Source organism: Protopterus annectens, chromosome 12.part0, assembly GCF_019279795.1.
Source record: "Protopterus annectens isolate FY-2018-M chromosome 12.part0, PAN1.0, whole genome shotgun sequence".
Classification (NCBI taxonomy): Eukaryota; Metazoa; Chordata; order Ceratodontiformes; family Protopteridae; genus Protopterus; species Protopterus annectens.
The window spans coordinates 226,319,259-226,342,229 of NC_056746.1; the positions used below are offsets into that span (position 1 = coordinate 226,319,259).

At 42.1% G+C, this 22,971-nt stretch overlaps 1 protein-coding gene across 1 annotated transcript in view; it reads left to right on the forward strand.

Moving 5' to 3' along the window:
- Positions 1 to 22,971, forward strand: part of IFT140 (intraflagellar transport 140) — a 3,212,973-nt gene that overhangs the window by 1,209,037 nt on the left and 1,980,965 nt on the right. Inside the window, exon 16 of the mRNA XM_044089294.1 lies at positions 18,468 to 18,595. Within this exon, the coding sequence (XP_043945229.1) occupies positions 18,468 to 18,595 (128 nt within the window). The remainder of the gene's footprint in view (positions 1 to 18,467; positions 18,596 to 22,971) is intronic.

Below are 22,971 nucleotides of genomic sequence, written 5' to 3' on the forward strand. Positions count from 1 at the left end.
CTTTCTAATTCTGATGCACATTCCACAAAAACCCAACGTACTAGCAGACAAACTAAGCAAGTCCATCTTGATGCTTCACAAGTGGTCTCTCAATCGGTTTGTGGCAGAAATGATCTTCCATCATTGGGGTCAACCTTGCTGCTACCTCTTTACAACCCCCACAACAAGTGCAGCAGGTACTTTGCTATTATATCCCTTCAGGGTCTCCTTTATGCTTATCCCACTCTCCCTCTGATTCCCAAATTTCTGTAGAAAGCAATTCGGCTGAAGAGCTCAGTAATCCTCATTGCCTCTTTCTGGGCTGGACAAGTATGGTTCCCATTCCTACAGTCTCTCACCTTCATTATCTTCCATGCATACTGGAGCCTATTCTGGATCTCCTCTGTCACCCATTAGGGTTCCAACATCCTAACATACAGGCTCTCATACTAACCACATGGTTTCTCCACTTCCAGTAATGATTAGACAGCCCAGGTTTTCTTCCCCTATACGTACCATTATTTTGGCTTCTTGAAAAGAATCTTCTAAAAAGTATACAAGAGCAAGTGGAAAAAATCCTCCCTTTGGTCTTTGAATAACGAGCTTAGCCCTTTCTCTGGTCCATTTTCTGCGATTCTTCAATTTTCTTTAGCAACTCTTTTTAAAGAAAGAGCAAGTTTCTCTATGATTTAACTTCAACTTCAACTGTCAGCAATTTCTAATTTTTACACAGGGGAGAGAAATTATTCATTGGCTGCATCCAAATTATGCAAGGGTTTTCTGAAAAGTATTTTTCTTCTAAGACCGCTAGTAAAGGATCCATCACCTCCTTGGGATCTAACAGTTGTGCTACAAGGTCTAACTCAAAAACCTTTTGAACTTTCAGCTAAAACTGATTTAAAATTCCTTTCATGAAAAACAGATGTTAAGTTGTCAATCTCGCCTTCATTCTTGCTGGATGGGTTCGGAGCTGATCCTCGGCTCCGACTCGGCACTTGCTAAGCTCGAGAGTCACTTTTACCAGCTCGAGGCAGCCCCATATCCCATGATGCAAGGCGGTAATTACCCAGATCTCGTTTGCCGCTTCGCTAATGAGGTCATCCTTTTTACCAGCTCCTGGTAAGTGATATTTTTCTTGCTGTTTGTAAGGTTTTAGGTGTCTCAAAACTCTAAATTTTAGTCTTTTAGTCTTTATATCCCTTCAGTGTACTTTATTCACTTAGCTCCATACCCATTTCCCCTTAGTTCACTTAGTTTCATTGTTTCGGGCCTTAGGCCTTTCCCACCCTCACAGTTCCTGTCAGGATTTCCCTCAGGTGTGTGTGTGTTGTGTCACTGTTATAATAATAGCTAATTTATTAGTTATTAATAATATTTTAGTTGTTAGTGTCTTTGTTTGGGCTGATTGGTGTGGGTGAGTGTTTTAGGACTGAGACATGTCCAAAGATACTAGGGTCTCAGGTTTCAAGAAGTGTGACTCGTGCTGTCAGAAGATGTCTCTGACAGACGGTCACACCCTGGCTTTGGCACCTGTGTCTGCTCCATCTGGAGCCGACACCCTAGTGTCGAAGCATGTCTCGGCTCCGGCTGGAGCCGAGATATCTTTGTCTCCTCTCGGAGCCGACAAGTTGTCGGCTCCGCCTGGAGCCGAACGTTCTTCGGCTCCGATGGCTCCGTCCAAGAAGAGGTCTATATCTCCTTCTTTGGAATCTATACACTCGGCTCCAGCCTCTCCCTTGCTTTCGGAGTGGAGCCATTGGAGCCGATCATCGAGGTCTTCCAGGCTCTCAGACCACGACTTAGAGAGAGTGGTGAGTAGGCTATTAAAATCACAGGCACTAGCCCAGATGCTCCATAGCCCGTCTCATCAGACGTCAGCTATTCTACACCCCCCTGAGATTCCTCCTTCGACTCTCCTACAGAGTTCGGAGCAGGAGATTATTGGTACCGTGACTGTTGCTGCTTAGGATCCGATACCACACCTTTCGGCTCCGTCGTCCTCGACTCCTGTCTCCTCCTTGAGACCTTCCTTGGAGGGATCCGGGCGTCGGGCTTCCCTGGTCGGTTCCGAGGGGGCGAGTGGCATCGGACCCTTGTCCGACCCCGTTCTCCCTCTCGGAGCTTCGGCCTTGGTGAGCTCGGCCCCGACATCTGCTTCGGAGCCTTCCCTTTCAGTGAGACCAGGGATCCCTGTTTCTTCGGAGCGGGATCTCTCGGCCCTCCCTGGAAGGGGAGCCTTCGAGGTGATGAGGAGTGTGCTAGCCCCAGAGCTTAGTCAGCAGTCGGTTCCTTTAGCTCCTCACTCTATGGTGCCTGTAGATGCCTCTTCCCGCTCTCTTGCTCCCGGACCCAGAGATCCATCGCCCCAGGTTTCCCCATTGGGAAGGACTTCCTCTTCCGAGGTTTCTCCTGATCCTTCAGGTGAACCCCCGCGTAAGAGGACCTGCAAGAGGAAGCATTTAGACTCCCCTGAGTCTACAACATCAGATACCAGTTTAGATGAGTCGGAGGGGTCCCCAAGATCTTCCTCTGAGGATGTCTCCTTTTCAGACATCCTTGAACTCCTGAAACAGAGGGGGGAACTGGCCCTCCATTAATCCCTCCGAGGATGAATCGGTATACCTGGAGGCTTTTGGATCTCGACCCTCCACCTCCTGGGTGTCTCCGCCTTTCGACCCCCTTATGGAAGTCATAGCTCGAAAGGCGTGGGCATCTCCTGATTCGGTGGAACTAGTCCCCAGGAGGCCTTCAAAGTTTATAACGGCCCCCACTGAAAAGCAGTTTCTTACCAAGGGTGTCCCGGTTGATGCCATGGTGGTGGCGGCCGGCACCAAGAAGGAACTTGCAGATCCTTCCGTGCCAGTCCATCCTCCTAACAAGGAGTCTAGGACCATGGACAGGTATGGCAAGCGGATGTTTTCCTCAGCGACCTTTGCTATGCGTTCGCTGAATTATTTGTGTCACTTCACCAGACTTCAGAGAGACATCCTCAAAGAGCTAGGTGAAGTAGTATAGGATCCGTCAGCAGCAGGGGCTCAAGAAAAGATTGCCTCTCAGCTGGGAATCCTAAATTCCATAACCAGCTCCTCCATGCGGCTCATTTCCTATGCAGCCGATGGGGCGAGTAGAGCTGCAGGCACAGGAGTGGCCCTCAGGCGTCAGTCCTGGATGCGGCTCTGTAATTTTGCAGACCCCTTTAAGGCATCCTTCACAAACTCTCCCTTTGATGGGACAACGTTGTTTGGTGCTCAGGTGAAGGACACTTTGACCAGGTGCGAGCAGGACGGCAAGACTCTTTCTGCCGTAGGAGTCCGTTTCTCCACTCCTTCTAGACCTTACCCCAAAGGTCAGAAGGGAGGGAAAATGTGGTTCCGGAAATCACAAGGAGTCACGCCTGATGCACGTGGTCAGTTTACCCCCAGAGGCAGAGGAGGTAATAATAACAGACGCCGCCCTAGGGGCAGAGGGGGTCCGCAGAACCAGGGCTCCAGAGAGCCTCTCTCTGACAAGCCCTTCCAGTATCCCTGAGGTGTTGCCCGACTGCCCACCCTTGGAGGCAGTCGGGGGAAGATTGTCGCTGTACCCAGAAGCCTGGCTTTCGCTCTCTCAAGACAAATGGGTACAGTCGATCATATCCGAGGGTTACAAGATTCCTTTCGAGGAAAGCCCCTTCCCTCAAAAAGGTTCCCTTCCAGACGTACCACCCGGTCTAAGGGAAATTGCAAGATTAGAGGTGTCAAAGCTTTTAAAGAAAAGGGCCATCCAGCCAGTACCAAAAGATCATTTAGAGTCCGGAATCTACTCAAGGTTCTTTTTGGTCCCCAAAAAGACAGGAGACTGGAGACCAATATTAGACCTCAGCAGGCTCAACAAGTCTGTCAAAAAGACAAGATTTCGGATGGTCACACTTCAATCGATTTTGCCCTTTCTGGGCAAAGACAACTGGATGTGCTCCATAGACCTTCAGGATGCGTACTATCATATAAAGATTCACAGACGCTCCAGAGGTTTTTCTCCGCTTTCAGCTGGGGACCAGTCATTTTCAATTCAGAGCCCTGCCCTTCGGCCTCACTGCAGCCCCCAAAGTGTTCACCAAATGCATGGCAGTGGTCACGGCTCACCTGAGATGTCAAGGATTCCAGGTGTTTTCGTATCTCGACGACTGGCTCCTCTCAGCCACCACCAGACATCAACTTCTCCAAGCCAGAGATTACACTCTACGTCTCTGCGGTCACTTAGGAATTTCAGTCAACTTTGAAAAGTCTTCCTTGTCGCCCTGCCAATCTATTACCTTTATAGGCGCAAATCTAGACACTACTCGGATTTCAGCAAACCTAACAAGTCAGAGAATCCTAGATATCCAAAACCACGTTCGGATCATCCTATCCAGCAAAAGGGTACAAGCCAGGTTGGTCCTGAAAGTGTTGGGCCTCATGGCAGCTGCCATCACGCTTCTTCCTCTGGCCCGCTTTTACATGCGTCTCCTACAATGGATGTTGTTCACCCAATGGTCCTTCCAGCAGCTTCCCATGCGTCACAAGATTCTGGTGACACAAACCTGCAAGAACCATCTATCCTGGTGGATTTCCTCTCCTCTAGTTCATCAGGGCAGACCATTTGTTCCCCCGGCCCCGGTAGCCACGGTCACTTCGGATGCCTCCCTGATCGGGTGGGGGGGGCATTATCAGGGCAGGATGGTTCATGGCACGTGGCAACCGTTCGAATACCACCTGCATATAAATGTCCTAGAGATGAGAGCAGTGCTTTTAACGTTGCAAGCCCTCAACGACTTTCTTCCTTTAGGGACTATTGCAGTTCACACGGACAACATGTCCATCGTGTGGTACATCAACAAGCAGGGCGGAACCAAGTCCTATCCCTTGTGTCGAGAAGCTTTCAGACTTTGGCAATGGGCGATCTCCTCTCATCGGTTTCTGGTAGCAACGCATATCCCTGGGAAAACCAACATAATAGCGGACAGATTGAGCAGAGCTATTCTCATGCCTCACGAGTGGTCTCTCAAGCAATCCATTGTGGAGGAGATTTTTCAGAAGTGGGGCTGCCCATGCTGTGATCTTTTTGCTACACCCCAAAACAGCAAATGCCCAGACTTCTTCTCTCTCTTCCCACTTCCGGGCCATCCCCCCAGAGACGCTCTTACCCAAGATTGGCCCTGGGGACTCCTTTATGCCTTTCCTTTGATACCACAAGTACTCCAGAAAGCTACCGTCTTGAGAGCCAAAATGATTCTCATTGCCCCTTACTGGCCTCGACAAATTTGGTTCCCGTTCCTTCATCGCCATCTTTTGGTGCAGCCTTGGCATCTGGACCCAGTTCCAGATCTTCTGACCCACCAGTCGGGTCAACTGCACTGGTCCGTTCCTTCCCTCAACCTCACAGCTTGGTTGCTCCACTTCCTTCCTTAGCCAGGCTTCCTATGATCTCTAACCCCATTAGAGATATCATAGTTGCTTCTCTTAAGTCCTCTACCAGGAGGATTTATTCTAGCAAGTGGAAACGCTTCTCTTTTTGGGCAAAATCTAAGAGCATAGACCCCTTTACTGCCCCTATTCAGTCGGTGTTGGATTTCCTTGCGGAAATTTTTCACTCAGGTTCTTCGTCTTCCACAGTCAAAGTTCAGTTGGCTGCAATCTCGAACTTCCATGTCGGGTTTGCAGACCACAACATTATGTCCCACAAACTTTGTAAAGCCTTTCTCAAAGGAGTGTTCCTTCTTAAACCCTCTGTTAGAGATCCTCCACCATAGTGGGACTTAAATTTAGTGCTGACATCCTTGATACTTCCCCCTTTCGAACCGGCTGCTTCATGTTCATTAAAGTTTCTTTCTTGGAAGACACTTTTTCTAGTCGCTATTACCTCGGCTAGAAGAGTGTCTGAACTTCATGCCCTCTGTGTTCGTCCCCCTTATTTGGTCTTCCACAAAGACAGAGTATCCTTGAGAACCAATCCATCCTTTTTGCCCAAGGTTGCTTCTAAGACAAAGTTAAACCAATCCATTGATCTCCCTGTATTTTTTCCAAATTATTCTAACAGGGCGGAACAAAAATTGCATTACCTAGATGTTCATCGCCAACTTAGATATTACTTGGACAGAACAAAGCAATTTAGGAAGTCCGATCAGCTCTTTCCTGTCTTTTGCTGAAAATAAAAAAGGTCTCCCTGTTTCTAAGGTGACCTTATCCAGATGGCTATCTTCCACCATTTCTGACATTTATCAGCTTAGGGGCAGACAGCTGAACTCAAAACCTAAAGCTCATTCCACAAGAGGTCTAGCCACTTCTACAGCTTTTCAGGCTAGACTACCCTTAGGTACTATTTGTGCAGCAGCCACTTGGGCCACTCCTCATACCTTCGTTTCTCATTACAAATTGGATTTGGCCTCCAGGGACAGGGCAAGCTTTGGTTCCACTGTTCTCAAGAGTCTGTTCCATTGAGCCACCCAGGATAGAGGTGCTAGGGACGCGGTCCCATCCAGCAAGAATGAAGGCGAGATTGACAACTTAACATTTAGAAGTTATGTACCTACCATAACGTTCCATGTTAGTTGTCTTCTCTTGCCTTCTTTCTTGCGTCCCTCCCTCCTGTCCCCCTAGCCTGGGCAGACCTTGATCTCCCCTTTTCTCTGGAAGATTCTTCTCCTTGGACACCAGATAGTTCTTGTCCTTGATTACCTGGTTTCCCTTACAGCCTTTTTAGGTTAGTTGTTTCTCTTTCCTTAGTGGAAAGTTTTTATAGGCAGTTTTTCCTCTAGATACCAAACGAGATCTGGGTAATTACCGCCTTGCATCATGGGATATGGGGCTGCCTCGAGCTGGTAAAAGTGACTCTGGAGCTTAGCAAGTGCCGAGTCAGAGCCGAGGATCGGCTCCGAACCCATCCAGCAAGAAAGAAGGCGAGAGAAGACAACTAACATGGAATGTTATGGTAGGTACATAACTTCTAATTATCTTATTAGCCATTATTTCTGCAAGCAGAATATCCGAACTCAGGCTATTTCTTCTAAAACCCCATTACATAATTTTTCATAAAGATAGGGTTACTTTATGGACAAACCCTTCTTTTTTACCAAAAGTGTTTTTTGAAAATAACATTAATCATTCCATTCGTTTACCAGTATTCTTTCCAAATTTCTCAAATAAGGAAGAGTACATGCTTCATCTCCTTGATGTGCACAGACAGTTATGTTTTTATCTTCACAAGACTGAAGAAATTAGAAAATCAGATCAACTCTTGTCTCTTTTTCACAAAAAGATTGGGTTGTCTAGTCTCTAAAGTCACTCTAGTGAAAAGGATTACAGACTGTATTTCTTGGATTTATTCACAACAATGCATGACCTTACCTAAACCTCCCAAGGCTTATTCAACTAGATCCATGGCTGCTTCATCTGCTTTTTAGTCAGGAACATCTATTGATGATACTTGTGCTGCAGCCACATGGTCCAGTGTTTATACCTTTCTTACTCTTGGAAAATTGGATATTATGTCCAGAAACAGAGCCACCTTTGGTTTGATAGTACTCCGGAATATCCTTCCATGAGGGCCACCCAAGATCAACTTAGCTGAGGATTCTGTCCTGTGAGTTGAGGAAGAATGAAAAGGGCAACATCAGATTTAAAAGTTATGTACTCACCATAAATAGGCATCTGTGTTGTCCCTTTTCATTCTTAGCATCTGTGTTGTCCATTTTCATTCTTCCTCAACTTCCCTCTCATCTGTTCCCCATCCATTTTTTCTGGAGAGACTTATTGGATTGTATTTGGAACTAACAGTTACTGGTTTGAGCCCTATCTTTCTTTATCAACTATGTCTGTTTCTGTTTAGCTATACGGTTATATGGCAACAGACTCGATATGAGGTAATCAGGATGGAATAGTGCATTATTGGTGGAGGGAGGAGCTTGAGAGCTGTATCCGAAAATCCCGGTACATGTGAGGCAGAGCACCTCGCTGGCCTTGTTCAAGAGGAATCTTGACCAATGGATGGGAGATCGCAGATATACCCCAGGGATTACTTCAGTGTCACTGCTTGACAGAGGCACAGCAAAATAATAGGCATAGTTTTATTCAAACTAAAGGGGTGGCGAAAGCCACATAACTATGGGCTAGGCTTATAAATGCCCTTGGGCAGATAGCCTAGTATGAACCTATGAACCTATGTAGCCGAGTCAGATCGAAGGATTGGATTTGAACCCATGGGGTGAGAAAGAATGAAAATGGAAACACAGATAACTAGTTGTGGTGAGTACGTAAGTTTTTTAATTCTTCTTCTTAGGAAGAATTTGCTTTAAATAACTTAGTTTTGTCTTTTGCGCAGGTGACTACTCACTACTCATTGTTTGCAGTGTGTGTATGTCTCTCTTGATACTTCTTCCAGGTTTATGGCCACTAGCACTGTTTTAAGAAGGTTTGCATGGCTGCATTCTTAGAACCTTCCTGATGATGTTAAAAATTACATTTTAAATTCTCCCTTGGATAGAGATTGTGTTCGGGCCTTCTGCTGCAGAGGTCATCAAAAAGTGAGATGAAACAGCAAACTGATCCAGAAAATCTCTTAAGATTTTTCAGCTCTCCTTTTCTCAATTATTCAAGTGATTTTCTTTCTCCTCTTTTAGTTTTAATGGAAAACAGAATAAACAGTCTCAACAGAATTCAGGTAAACATACATTTAGGAAAGAATGGCAAGGGAGTTCAAAAAGAAGTCTCTAACTTCCCTAAAGCAAGGACCATTCAATATGTCTAACTGCCCATTGAAGAGACCTGTGACCCACTTCCACTCTGGCCTCCTTTTAATTCCAGAAAGTCTTAAACTCATTTTTTTTTCTCTTTGGCAACAGATTGCTTCAGACAAATGGGTTCTGAATATCTTTCATCAAAGTAACAGATGGTAGTTTAAACTTCATTATTTGAAGGTGTTTTGTGTGTTTATATTAATAGGTTATGCGGGTGTTCTGGGGATGGATTTACATTTTTGTTTCAGGGTTTTCATTAAAACAAAAAGTCGTATAAGATGTGACATAAGTTCAAATGGATAGGACAAGAAACAACCGTGTAAAAGATCAACCTGCCAAAGATTAGCGTATGCATGTAACACAAAAGCTAACATTATACATTAAAAAAAGCTGTTTTACGTAACAGGTGGAAATAAGTGTACACGAAATGTATACGATATGCATTCAATAAAATTCTTAACTCATTTTTTGTACTTTCTAGTCACTCAGAAAGATTACACTAAGTGTACATGTAGTCTACACTTTGTGTTAACCTATATAAATCCCTGTCAGTATTTAAAGCTGCAAGAATATCAGTAGGGATACCAAAATTAGAAGGAAGAAGATGTGGGTTATGTCTGTGTCGTCCATTCCTCAGAACAGTGTACACTTAGTGTAGGCTTTATTGAATCTTCTTGTCATAATTGCAACACTTACTATATTATCTTTGAATGTGAATGGTCTCACAGGTGTATGCAATAAAAGAGTGTGAATAGCTATGCTACAGGTGACACACTTGGAAAAAATGAACATGTGAATTTGATAAAGAAAAGATTTCAAGATTGTTATTCAGCAGAGTATTTAGGGCAAAGGAAAAGGGGTGCTTATATTAATTGCTAGAGATGCTCCAATAGTGAGATAAGAGGAAAAAATATTTGTAATAGTAAGGGGCTACTGGTAAGAGAGGAGGATTATGCTGGCATGTATTCATATTCCACCTAAAACTGCTACAATGGAGCTTAAGAAAATTCTGTCAGAAATTATCAAGTCAAAGTAAATTTTATTGTCGGTGAGATGTACCTAGCAGTGCCAGCTTACCAAAGTTTTGTCTCTTGGTCCTAGTGCAAGACATAACATAACAGATAACTAGAGGGAAAATAAGAGAGATTCACATACAGTAATCATTAAGATACTTGACTACACATAAATCTACCACATATTGGACATTAAGGCATTAGACAATATTGTACTAGTAGGTATTGCACAGACTAAGAATTCCCACTGTGATTTGCTTAGAATATTGCACATCCACATTAGTAGTGTAATAAACTCTGTTCATATTGCACATATATATGGAGTGATGACTCACTCTGGCTATTGCACTAATAGTAATAGAAGAAATCGTGTAACTGCTCTAGTTATTAAGCAATTGCCAAATAGTTACTATAGATAGTATACCACAGCTTGTGGCATATTGATCCTGTTATCTACTGTCATGCTTGACATTTGAGTTCAGTAGCCTTATGGATAGAAGGAAGAAACTCCTCTTCAGTCTAGATGTTTTGCAGTGTAAGTTGCGATATTGTCTCCCTGATAAGAGGTAGAAGAACATGCCATGCTCAGGATGGATGGGGTCATCTATTATCTTCCTAGCTCTTCCACTCACCTAGTCTTATGCATCTCATCCATAGAACCAGTGATTTTTTTCGCTCCCTTCCCTACCATCTGGAAAGCCTTGCACTCAAATGCTTTGCAGTTTCCGTGCCATACAATGATGTTATTACCATGGATACTCTCGATGGTCCCCCTGTAGAAGGATTTGAGGATGGTCTGTGCCAGGTTTGCCTTCCTCACTTTCCATAGGAAGTGCAGACGTTGTTGTGCCTTCTTCGCTGTGTGGTTAATGTGAGTCCAGCATACATCATCAGAGATGTTGCACACCCCAGGGACTTGGTACTTTTGACTCTTTCCACTGCCACCCCCTTAATCTCCAGAGGGTGAAGTATCTCCTGTGTCCTACTGAAGTCAACTATTAATTCTTTGGTCTTGCTTACATTTAAGGCCAGATTGTTGCTGTTGCACCAGCCTATCAAATGCTCCACTTCGTACCTGCAGGCTGTTTCTTCTCCATTCCTGACAAGACGTATAACAGTGGTATCATCCACGAACTTGATTATTTTGTTGGATTCATGCTTGGCCATGCAGTCATGCTACAGCAAGGTGAACAGTAGAGGACTCAGGACGTAGCCTTTTGGGACATCCATTCTTAGTGTGATACTGTTTGAACTTTTATTTCCCACACGTACCTTTTGGGGTCTGTTTATGCGAAAGTCCAGTATCCAGTTACATGGGGGTGTTGATGCCCAGCTGGATCAGCTTCGCTATCAGATTCTGGGGAATGATAGTGTTGAAGGCAGAACTCAAATCGATGAACAGCACTCTGACATAGCAATTCTTGTTTTCTAGAAGGAATTATGAAGTGCTATAGCTATAGCATCAGCCATGCAGCAGTTAGATCTATAAGCAAACTGTAATGTGTCCAGTGTTGCATGTAGATTTGAAGAGGTATGATTCTTGATTAGCTGCTCAAAACACTTCATTACTGTAAATGTAAGAGCAACTGGTCAGTAATCATTTAGACTTGTTGGTTGAGATCTCTTGGGTAAAGGGATGATTGGCATATGTCTGAAGCATTTAGGTACAATGGCTAGATGCAGGGATATATTGAAAATATCAGTTAGTACAGTGGACAGTTGAGTAGCACATTCTCTAAGAACCTTTCCCATAATATTATCAGGACCAGCTGCTTATCTTGGATTTACTCTTCTCAGGGTCTTCAGAACATCAGATGTGCTGAGACATAGCACCTCTTCACCCTGTTTGACAGGGGGCTTACTTGCTACAGTGTTGTTATCCATGTTGAATCTGCTGAAGTAGGTGTTTATTTTATTCAGAAATTATGTTTTGTCATCACATGGGGAGGATGCAGGCCTGTAATTAGTTATTGCTTGTATGCCTTGCCAGAGACATCTGGAATCCCTTTGGTCAGAGAAGTGTCCCTGAATTTTTTGTCCTTAGGTCCTCTTTGCCTCTTTTATACCTCTACTTAGATTTCCTGTGGCCTCTCTTAGGACATCCTTGGCCTTTGATTTCAATATGGCATTGAGCGCCTTTAAGAGCTCATATACGTCAAAAGACAGCCAAGGTTTCTGGTTTGCACGAATGATGATGCTTTTGATAACTGTTACATCATCAACTCATTTTGAAATGTAGGCCATCACTGATTCTGTATGCTCCTCCAGGTCTATATGTTAGTTCTTCTCAGCTGCCTCTCTAAACACCGACCAGTCCGTGCATGTGAAGCAGTCCTGCAGTGCAGAGACTTTTCCCTCAGGCCATATCCTTACTTACTGAAACCACGAAAAGTAGCCGAAGCAAAGATGAAATACCACAAAGCCAATGACAGTAGAATCCACTTACTATCGTTTATTAAAAACAATAAAAGATATCAAACAATGCAATCTTTCTAGCGCCTTGGCAACCTTACCATTACAGAGTATACCATTTTCCTCAAATCTCTTCATTTTATACATCTGCAAATAAATCAGTTATTCAATTTAATGATTAAAAACTCAAATACTTTAAAGCATACATTTCCAGTTGCATTCTCTATTCATGCCCCCAGGAATCAAAGTTCCATATTTTAAAATCAAAGTAGTTTCTTTTCTCCACAATTTTTGTTTTACATTAGTAATATTAATACCATCATTTGTAATTTGTTCTAAAATTGTAGCTGTTAAGCCTATGGGATTACTATTATGTGCTTCCTTAAAATGTACTGCAACTGGATTTTCATCTCTTCCTTTAACTACATCTCTAATATGTTCCCTTAACCTAGTTGCAAAGCTTCTTTTGCTTTCTCCAATATAAAACTTCTTACACGGGCATTGTATCCCATGTATTACATTTTCACTTTGACATCCATACATTCCTTTTACCTGGAATTATTTTCCATTAATATATTCAAAACATTTTACTACATATGCACAGCACTTGCATTTTTTCTTGATTAATTTCTATAATAGGTAACTGAAATCTGCCATGTACCACAAAGGCTTGTATACGTCTACCTTTAGAGAAAGAAATTTCTAACTGACTCGAATTGTATAAGTTAATACATTTTGCCAAAATATCCCAAAAATATCTTAATGTTATTTATTTTATGTGAAAACAATGAATACCTAGTAACAAAAAATATTTTATCTAACTCTGGTAATAAATCCCGTTTGTTCTCTGGAATTGTCTTATTCTTCTTCTTCGTTTTTTTTTTTTTTTAATAGTTTTATTAGAATTAAAATTGAAGAATAAATATGTACATTAGAAATGAACAGTTTTCAAATAGATAGTCAAATAATGATGCAACAAACATAAATAAACTGTATACAAAGACATTATCAACAATTATAAATGAGTTAATTACTTTTGTAATAAATTGTAGACTTTTTTCCATATATTGCATTTAACAGTATTCCGAGGAGATCTTGATTTGATAGTTAAATATTCGAAATTACAGACTTCCAGAAGTAAAGTTTTGAATTCTTGAAGTGAGGGAGTAGTACTGGATTTCCAGTTTCTTGTAATGATTTTTCTGGCAACTGATAATGTCTTATTCTTCTAATATTAAACGTATACATTGCTTCTTCTGTCCACTTTATTTAGTACCCTCGATCTAAAAAAATTACATTTAGCTTTTTTTTTATCTCTTGTTCTGTTTCATTTTTGTTATTACAAAGCCTTCTAATTTGTACAAATTCTCCATATGGAATAGATTTTAGTGTATGTGGCGGGTGACAACTTTCGCCATGTGATATATGATTTTGCTCCTCAAACTTTCTATATATCCAATATCACCAACATCCTGACAGACAGATTCAGCTCAAACTTCACCCCCCCTCTCACCCACAAAAGGGCCCATAACCATACCAGAAGAATGTAGAGTCCCTGAAATCACAGACACTCAGGTTAAAACAGCCCTCTCCAAAGCCAAAAACACAGCATCAGTGGCACCGGACGGTGGCCCAGGCTGCATCCTACACGAGCTCAAAGACGAACTAACCCCTCACCTAAACACACTGTTCAAATTCAGCCTCTCCACAGGCTACTTACCCATGGAGTGGCGTACAGCAACGGTTATCCCTCTCCACAAAGGTGGAGCCACAACAGACCCCAAGAACTATCGCCCTATAAGCCTGACTAGCTTGGTCTGCAAGGCTATGGAGCGCATCATTATGGAACTCATTAACAGAGACATTGGGAACCTCCAAACACTGGACCCCTACTCAGTTTGGCTTTGTTAAGGGCAGATCATGCCTCCTAAACCTGGTGGACTTCTTTGAGACAGTTACCAAGGCTATACACGAGGGAAAGGTGGTACACGCAGCCTACCTAGACCTTGCTAAAGCCTTTGACACCATTCCCCATTCTGGTATTATAGACAAGCTCACCAGCCAACTGGCTCACGGACAGAACCCACTTGGTGAGAGTTGTGGGAGCTAGGTCCAACTCTAAACCGGTTACAAGTGGCGTTCCCCAGGGCTCAGTCCTTGGACCCCTCCTGTTCGGCATATACTTCTCAGAGGTACAGGCAGGCACAGGAGGACTATGGCTGTCCAAGTTCACAGACAACTGCAAACTAGGTGCTATAATTGACTCTCTAGCTGACACAGACATCCTCCAAAAAGGTCTCACTGAGACGGATACCTGGTGTCAAAATCATGGCCTCAAGCTAAATGCCAAAAAGTGCATATTCATCCCCTTTGGAAAAAACAAAGTATCCACAAACTACCACTTAGGTGGTAGTCCACTAAATATGGAATACATAATAAGGGATCTGGGGACCCAAGTAGATAGTAATCTCACCTTTGATAATCACATTGCCAAAGTGGTTAGAAAATCCTTCTACGTGGCCCACCTAATCACGAAAGGGTTCACATCCAGATCAAAAGAGGTCATTATGCCCCTCTACTCATCACTCATCAGACCCATCTTAGAGTACAGCGCCCCATTTGGGATGTACCTTACAAGACACCTGCAACAGCTGGAAAGACCACAGAAATACCTCACCAAGAGGATCAATGGCCTCAAACAAATGCCCTATGCAGCTCACCTGAAGAAACTACAGTTGTACTCTGTTGCATACCGCCTACTCAGAGATGATCTCTGCCTGACATACAAGGCCATGTCCAACCCAGAATTGATGGAGATGCTCCATCTAAAGAAAACCTTATCCCCTTGAGCCACACGCTCTAGAGATCTAAACCTCACCACAACAGTAACTATGACGTGCTGGAGGGATAGATTCCTGTCCCAGAGACTTCCCATGCTTTGGAACAAGATCCCAATCTACATTAGGCAGAGCTCCTCGCTAACACTTTTCAAAAGAAACCTTGACGAGTGGATGGGAAACAAAGTTTACCTTGGGGATCACTTCAGTGGCACTGCTGGACAGAGGCACAGGGAACTAATCTAAGGGGGCGGCGAAGGCCAACACATTCTGGCTAGGCTTATAAATGCCTTCAGGCAGATAGCCTAGTACCCACTTATGAACCTATATATTATTGTTCGTACTTTGCCCCTAGCATCACGTCTCAAAATGATGCCCAAATAATGTACTTCTACTCCTACTTGTAGACCATCAAACCTAAGATTAAATCTATTTGTGGTATTTCACCATAACCTTACTTGTTTGGTTGTTGGTTTACCCCCTTTTTAGCAATGGTTTATATGCAGGAAACAGCATGATGGCCAGATGGTCTGAGTTGCCCAGGCATGGATAATGTACTGCTTTGTAGGCCAGCTTTATGTTTGTGTACACCTTATCCAGAGTGTTCTTCCGTCTTGTTGCAAAGTTCACATGCTGATGGTAGTGGAGTAATACAGATTTCAGGTCAGCCTGGTTGAAATCACCTGCAGTTATATGAGCAAACTCTGAGTTCTTATTCTGTTGGTCATTTAGGTACAGATACAGAAAGTGTAATGCCTCATTGGTATTAGCATTTGGAGGAATGTAGACAGCTGTTAAGCTCACTCCATTGAACTCCCTAGGTCAGTAGAAGGGCCTCCATTTTATTGACATGAACTCAATGTTCTCTGAGCAGTGAGAGGTGATTATTTTACAGTTTGTACACAAGGTGTTGTTGACACACACACACACACACACACACACACACACACACACACACACACACACACACACACACACACACACACACACACACACACACCTCCTCCACGAGATCTGCCACACAGAAATTTAATTCTTTTTACAACAAATAATGACATCCCCTGTACATATATTTTACTATCATTTATACTGGAATTCAGCCAAGATTCAGTGAACACAAGTAAACAGCTATTTCTCACCTTGGTTTGTGTGAAAAGATCCATCCTTAAGTAGTCCATCTTGCTCTCTGGTGAGCGTACATTTGCCAGCAGCATGGTAGGAAGTGCAGAAAAAGTGCAGCAGAGAATATTACTTAAAGGTGGAGAGTGGAATATGATTTCCAGCAATGAGGTTGTAACTGGGGGTCTGGAAGTGAAATATAACCAAAGAGGGTAGATTGTTGAAGAAATTTAAGAAAATATTTGATAATGGAAGATGTAAATTCAGTAGTAGGAGCTCGGGGAGAACTTATGTAATATTTCCCAAGGTACAAAAAAATGGGCTAGGCTAAACAGAAATTATATTTCACAGGAACATGTGCATTTAATTGGAAAGTCTTTTTTAGCACCTTTATTGAATTATCACTTGTGACATAGACACATTTGCATTTATATAAAAGTAATCAAACTGCATTAACAAGTTAAAATTAAACATTATGCTTCACATATATTGCTATATATCATATAACCAAAGCAACATTATATAAATTATTCAATTCCTGCCCCTTTTTTAAAACAAGAAGCATCTTTTGATACACATCCAATAACTATTCTAGATTACATGCCAATAATAACTAAAATAAAAATGCAAGGTAATGAAATAAAAATGAGACACTGGCAAGTCCCCACCTATCGGGTAGAGGAAATTATTCAGGAGTTGTTAGGGAAGATAGAAATTTCTTCAAAAAAACATAGCTAGGGGGTTGGATAAAATGAAAGCAGAGTTTAAAAACAGGGTATAAATAAAAGAAAAAAGAGCTGTGATTAATAAGTAATAAGAATTGTTTAGTGTGACTGACAAAGGTTAAAGTATTGCAGAATAGGGGGATCTCACAGAGCAAGAAGAAGCAGTACTGCAGAGTGCTAAAGAGAAAAAAAAGGACTACCTGGATAATATGCATGAGTTTAGAAAGATTGCTGTTAAGCAACTGTTTTTGATAATAACTCCAGAGTACAATAGCTGTTAGCGCAATGACTCAAGCAACAGAAAACAGAAAGGGTTGTTGCCAGCCTTAGGGGCCTATAAAAAGCAAAATAACTAGAGGTCCTGTAGAGAAGCATTAAAATATTTTGGAAATTTTATGAAAATCTATAAAATAAAGAAATGTGGAAATCAAGAAAAAGTACAAATGGAACTGTTTATGGAAGAATTAAATATGCCAAGGTTAAAGGTAGATGAGGCTCAGTTAACAGTTAGAATAGGATAGGATACAAGGAAGAGAATATGTAGAAATGCCCTAGTAGGTGGAATGATGTCTAGGGCACAAACTGCACTCTTGGCTGCCTAAATGACTGTCTCTTACCATATAGATTTAGGGATGATCCTCTTCAGGAAGGAACAAACAGGCTCATGTCCAGGTGAGAAGGGTTGATGGTTTGTAGGCAAGGGGGCAAGAAAGACCTAAAGAAAACATTATCAGTTGCTGTTTCAGCAGACCCTGCTTAGTGAGTCACAGATCCCCTTCTGCCATCCTCATGTGCTTAGGTGGCATTTCGTTCACAAGCTGCTACTAGAGTATTTTTACTTTTCAACAGATAGACTTGTATATCTTTGCAAACTGTAGGTATGAATCTTCATTGTATTTCATGGTTTAAGTGTAGTTACTTTGACACTGCGATTAGGAGTTAACTGGCTGGCTCAGTGGCTAGATATACTCATCTAATGTGGAGGAAGACATCACAGTTTGCACTCTTGTAATGCTGCTTCATCATACCCCCAGTGTAGCAGCTTCAGAAAAAAGTCACCAAATTAGGATGAACGTGAGGATAAATTAGTAACTGACTCAGCAAGCAGAATCCTCTCAAAGATCAGTTGATACTTTAAGAATATAGCTGTTATTATATAGCTTGATTTTGTCATAGCCTCTGGATACAACCATTTAACCATAAGAATGAAGTTTGAGTGTAAACTTCTAGAACTCCTCTGGAAGAATGTTAAATATCTTTCTGTAAATCTCTAGGTTTAGGGTATACATCATTAGTATTATACATTAGATAGCTGTGTTTTATACCTTTACTTCAGACAAAATTCTAGCAGAAAATCAAACTTTACTGTACTGAAAATACCTGGAATCTATTTATTGATCTTTTCTTAAGTACTGTGTATATCTTTAACTTCTGTCATAAGCAGTAAGTATTTGTCTATGATTGTGACAACTTAATTTATAGTTAAAACTTTAATTCTTAATGGAGTTTTTCTCTTTGTACCCTATCTAAAAGGCTTATGTTTAATAATATTAAAATGTGTTTATCTAAGTGTCAAATAATGATTTGTGTATCTGTTTATTAAGTTTACTTATCAGGTTTAGCACTTTTGTAGGGAACTGTCAAACAGCTTTTGGTGTTCTCAGACTCTGAAGGAAATCCCTGCTTACTCCATGTTTGTGGAAGTTTCTTGACTGTAGGAACCGACAATGGACACATCAAAGTCTTCGATCTGTCTCGCAGGTAAAAAATGCATTAAGATGGATTGTAGTTCTTTTGTAGTAATCAGGTTTTGGGCAAGCAGTACATGGATCATAAAAAATAACTAATTTATTATAGGATCCTTGTTCTGGAAAGGGGCAGCAGTATTGTAACAACTGGGATTCTCACTGAAACCATTTGTCATCCATCCTTTTTACTTAAACAGTGAATGTCTTCTTGAATAATGGTTGTGTCTTTCTTGATTTGTTTCTTTTCCAGTATTAGTTGGCATGTGCCATTTTAAAAGCAGCATTTATCTTGTGTGGTTTCAGTTCTTTATTCTGTTTCAGAATCATTAGCTGTTTGACTTCATTTTTATTTCTCACCTGGTTTTCTTGGCTATTTGATGTATTATTTCAAGTCTGTAATACTGATATAAGTCATATTTTATGATTAGAATAGTTTTGTTAATGTTATTTGTGATGCTGCTGTTAGACAATGTGTAAATGTGTCATTGGGAGTTAAATAATCTTGGAAGACTTTCTTTTACAATGTATCATAGAGGGAAGCTGATTTAGGCATTTAAGACCATAAAAAATTAATAACCAAGAATGTTATTGAATCTCAAGATCTTGAATAATAATAAAACACTTAGACGTAAGCATCTAAGATTTTCTATAAATCATAATAGAACTAGTCAAGTTCCCATATCATTCAACACATTCCAGTAATTTGGAATAATCTTCCTTTTTAGATATGCATCTCCAATAGCTTAGAACTTTTCAAGAATTTTTAAGATAAATAGGTTCATAGGTTGGTACTGGGCTATCTGCCCGAAGGCATATATTAGTCCAGCCACGTTGTGCGGTATTCACCGCCCCTTTAGTAGTTCCCTAGACCCTTGTACTAGCAGCTAGTACCCTTGTCCTCTATCTAGTAGTGCTGTTGGTGTGATCCCAGGTGTGAACTTTCTGTTACCCATCCACTCATCAAGGTTCCTTTTGAAGAGTGAAAGTGAGGGGCTCTGTCTTATGTAGATCGGGTCCCTGTTCCATAGTAAGGGAAGTCTCTGCGAAGGGAATCTATCCCTCCAGCATGTTCTATTCATTGTTGTGTTGAGGTTTATATCCCTAGAACGTGTAGCTCGAGTAGATTTGGTTTTGCTAAGATGGAGCATGTTCAGCAATTCTGGGTTGGACATGGCTCTGTACATTAGACAGAGATCGCCTCTGAGAAAGCGGTATGCAATAGAGAACAGTCTTAGCTTTTTCAGTTGTGCTGCATAGGGCAACTGTTTGAGGCCAGTAATCCTCTTGGTTAGGTACCTTTGTGGTCTCTCCAGCTGCTGGAGATGTCTAGCCAGGTACATTCCAATTGGTGCACTGTACTCAATAATGGGCCTGATGAGGGAAGAGTAGAGGGGCACCATTACATCCTTAGATCTTGATGCGAACCCTTTCGTGATCAGATGGGTCACATAGAAGGATTTTCTAATCACTTTGGCAACATGGTTATCAGAGGAAAGCTGACTATCTACTTGGGTACCTAGATCCCTTATTTCTTCTTCAGATTTCAGGGGATTACCTCCTATGTTGTAGTTTGCGGGTACTCTGTTTTTTCCAAAGGGGATTACTACGCATTTTTTTGCATTTAGCTTGAGACCATGGCTTTGACACCATGCATCAGTCTCATTTAGGCCCTTCTAGAGGATCTCCATGTCGGCCGGAGACTCTATTATAGCACCCAGTTTGCAGTCATCCGCAAACTTAGTCAGCCACAGCCCTTCCGTGCTTGCTTGTACTTCTGAGAAGTATATGCCAAACAGGAGGGGCCCCAGGACAGAGCCCTGAGGCACACCACTCGTTACTGGTGGTGGTAAATGATCTGGTAAACAAGTGTTTAATCCTGATTTTAAGGAGTCTATGTTCCTTCAGGACTTAAGGGCCAGAACACAGTAAACTAAACTTATGAACTTATGTGGTAGTCTGTGTATTACATTATTTATGAGTACTGTGTTCAAGCTGTGAAAACTGTGATTAAAATTCTTAAAAAAGTTAGAATACAATAAGAACAGTTTAAGAAATCATGGAAGGATAAAGAATCTGAGAAGGTCTTAAGAAGGTGAATTTAAGATGGCTGGAATGCTTAAGAACAGTTTTATAAAAAGACTTTAAGAAGAATGAGATGAGGAAAAAAGTACTCTCTTCAAAGTCTGAGGCTAGGAATTCTTAAAAGATTCATAGGTGAATACTAGGCTAACTGTCCTTGTGGGCCTTTTTAAGCCTACCCAGTTTTCCTCAAGGGTGAGAGTCAAGCCCTGTATCTTTGCTTGTAAGGTAAATAACTTAATCATGCCAACCTCCACAACAAGTACAAATATGACTCTGTCATTGTCCATGTTGGAGTGAATGACTTAAGACGTGTTTCCTTGGACTTCATGAAAAGAGACATGGAAGAGCTCTCGGATCATGTGGCCCAGGCAGGTATGACCCTAGCCCTGAGTAGCATCTTGCCTTCGCCCAGAATGATACCACAATATAAGGACAAAATGATTGACTTCAACAATTGGCTAAGCTTCTGGTGTTATTCAAAGGGGATCCAGTATCTGTCTGCCTGGGATGACATGATTGACAGACCACGATGCTTTGCTAGAGATGGTCTGCACCTGTCGTCCCTGGGATTCAGGTTACTGGCTAAGGCTCTTTCCACCCGTGTAGTGCCTTTTTTAGGCAAAGTTCAAAGGACAATACCACCACTGTAACAGGTACATGCATGCAAAATCTGAAGGTAATGCTACTCAATGCTAGAAGTCTAAACCTCAAAATGCACTCTCTTGAGGCACTCCTAAGAATGGAGAACATCGATATCTGTGCAGTAACTGAGACCTGGTTCAAGGCTCCAGAGAGCACCCCTGCAATACCAGGCTACAACTCTTACCACACTTTTTGGTCACCAAACCGGGACCGAAACACTAAAGGTGGAGGAGTGTCAAAATTCACCAAGGATATTCACACCACCAGGCTAGTTGCCCAACACAGTGCGTCTGAAATTCTCCAGGTGCAACTAACACTAGGTAAGACTGCAATCCAAATTGTAGCTTGCTACAGATCACCCACCATACCCCAAGATTCTCACTACACCTTTCTAAACATACTGGAAAATATTAAGATATAACCAAACACCCTAATACTGGGTGATTTTAACTACCCTACCATTAACTGGGAAAACTACTCCTGTACCAACACCTTTGCCCAGCGGTTCTTGGAATTCATAAATTCCAATGCCCTGGATCAACTAATCCATAGTCCCACCAGGGGCTCCAATATCCTAGACCTGGTCATTACCAACATGGGAAATCGATGCTCCACACCTATGGTCACCCACTCGTTAGTCAGGTCTGACCATAAGCTAATCACCCTTAACATCCACATCCCACCCCCATCCCCCAGTAAGGAAACCTCCATAAAAAAACTTCTCCAAAGCCAACTTTGTGCTACTCAAGTCAGAAGTGACAAACTTCATGACACCCATGCAGATGGGAACTGAAAGTTCAACTGCTGAATCATACACTAAGGCACTGTACGAGCACATCCAGTCATGCATGAATCATGCTATCCCAGGTAGAACCAAGATGCTCTCATCCAAAAAAAGGAAGCCAATCTGGTGCTCCCCTGCCATAAACAAACTTTACAACAAAAGGAAGAAACTGTTGCAGAAAAGAGGAAAATCCCAGGATGCAAAAAACTCCCTTACCAGCCTCAGTAAGAAACTGAGATCCCTCATAAAATTCTCCAAAGCTAGTTACGAAAATAAAATTGCCAAAGATTCCAAAGACAACCACAAGGCATTCTATAACTATGTCAAGAATCTAAATGTCAATGCCCAGATTTGCTGTGAGCTACAACATAATGGCATTAAATGTACTGGTCCCAAGGATATTGCCAATATCCTGGCAGATCGATTCAGTGCCAACTTCACCCCCCTCTCACCCCCTAAATGGCCCATCTCAATACCAGAAGATTGCCAAATTCCGGTAATAACGGGCACACAGGTAAAAAAACACACTCTCCAAAGCTAAGAATACAGCATCCATGGGACCAGATAACATCCCGGGCTGTGTACTACATGAACTACAATATGAACTGGCACCTCACCTAAGTGTCATGTTTAATCATAGCCTCACCTCAGGTTTTGTGCCCATTGAGTGGCACAGAGCTACAGTTATCCCACTCCACAAGGGGGGGGATCCACCTTGGATCCCAGAAACTACCGTCCCATCAGTCTGACGAGCCTTATCTGCAAGGCCATGGAGCATATTATTATGGAACTTATAAACAAAGACATTGGCAACCTTCAAACACTGGACCCCACCCAGTTTGGGTTCGTGAAGGGCCGATCTTGTCTCCTGAACCTGATTG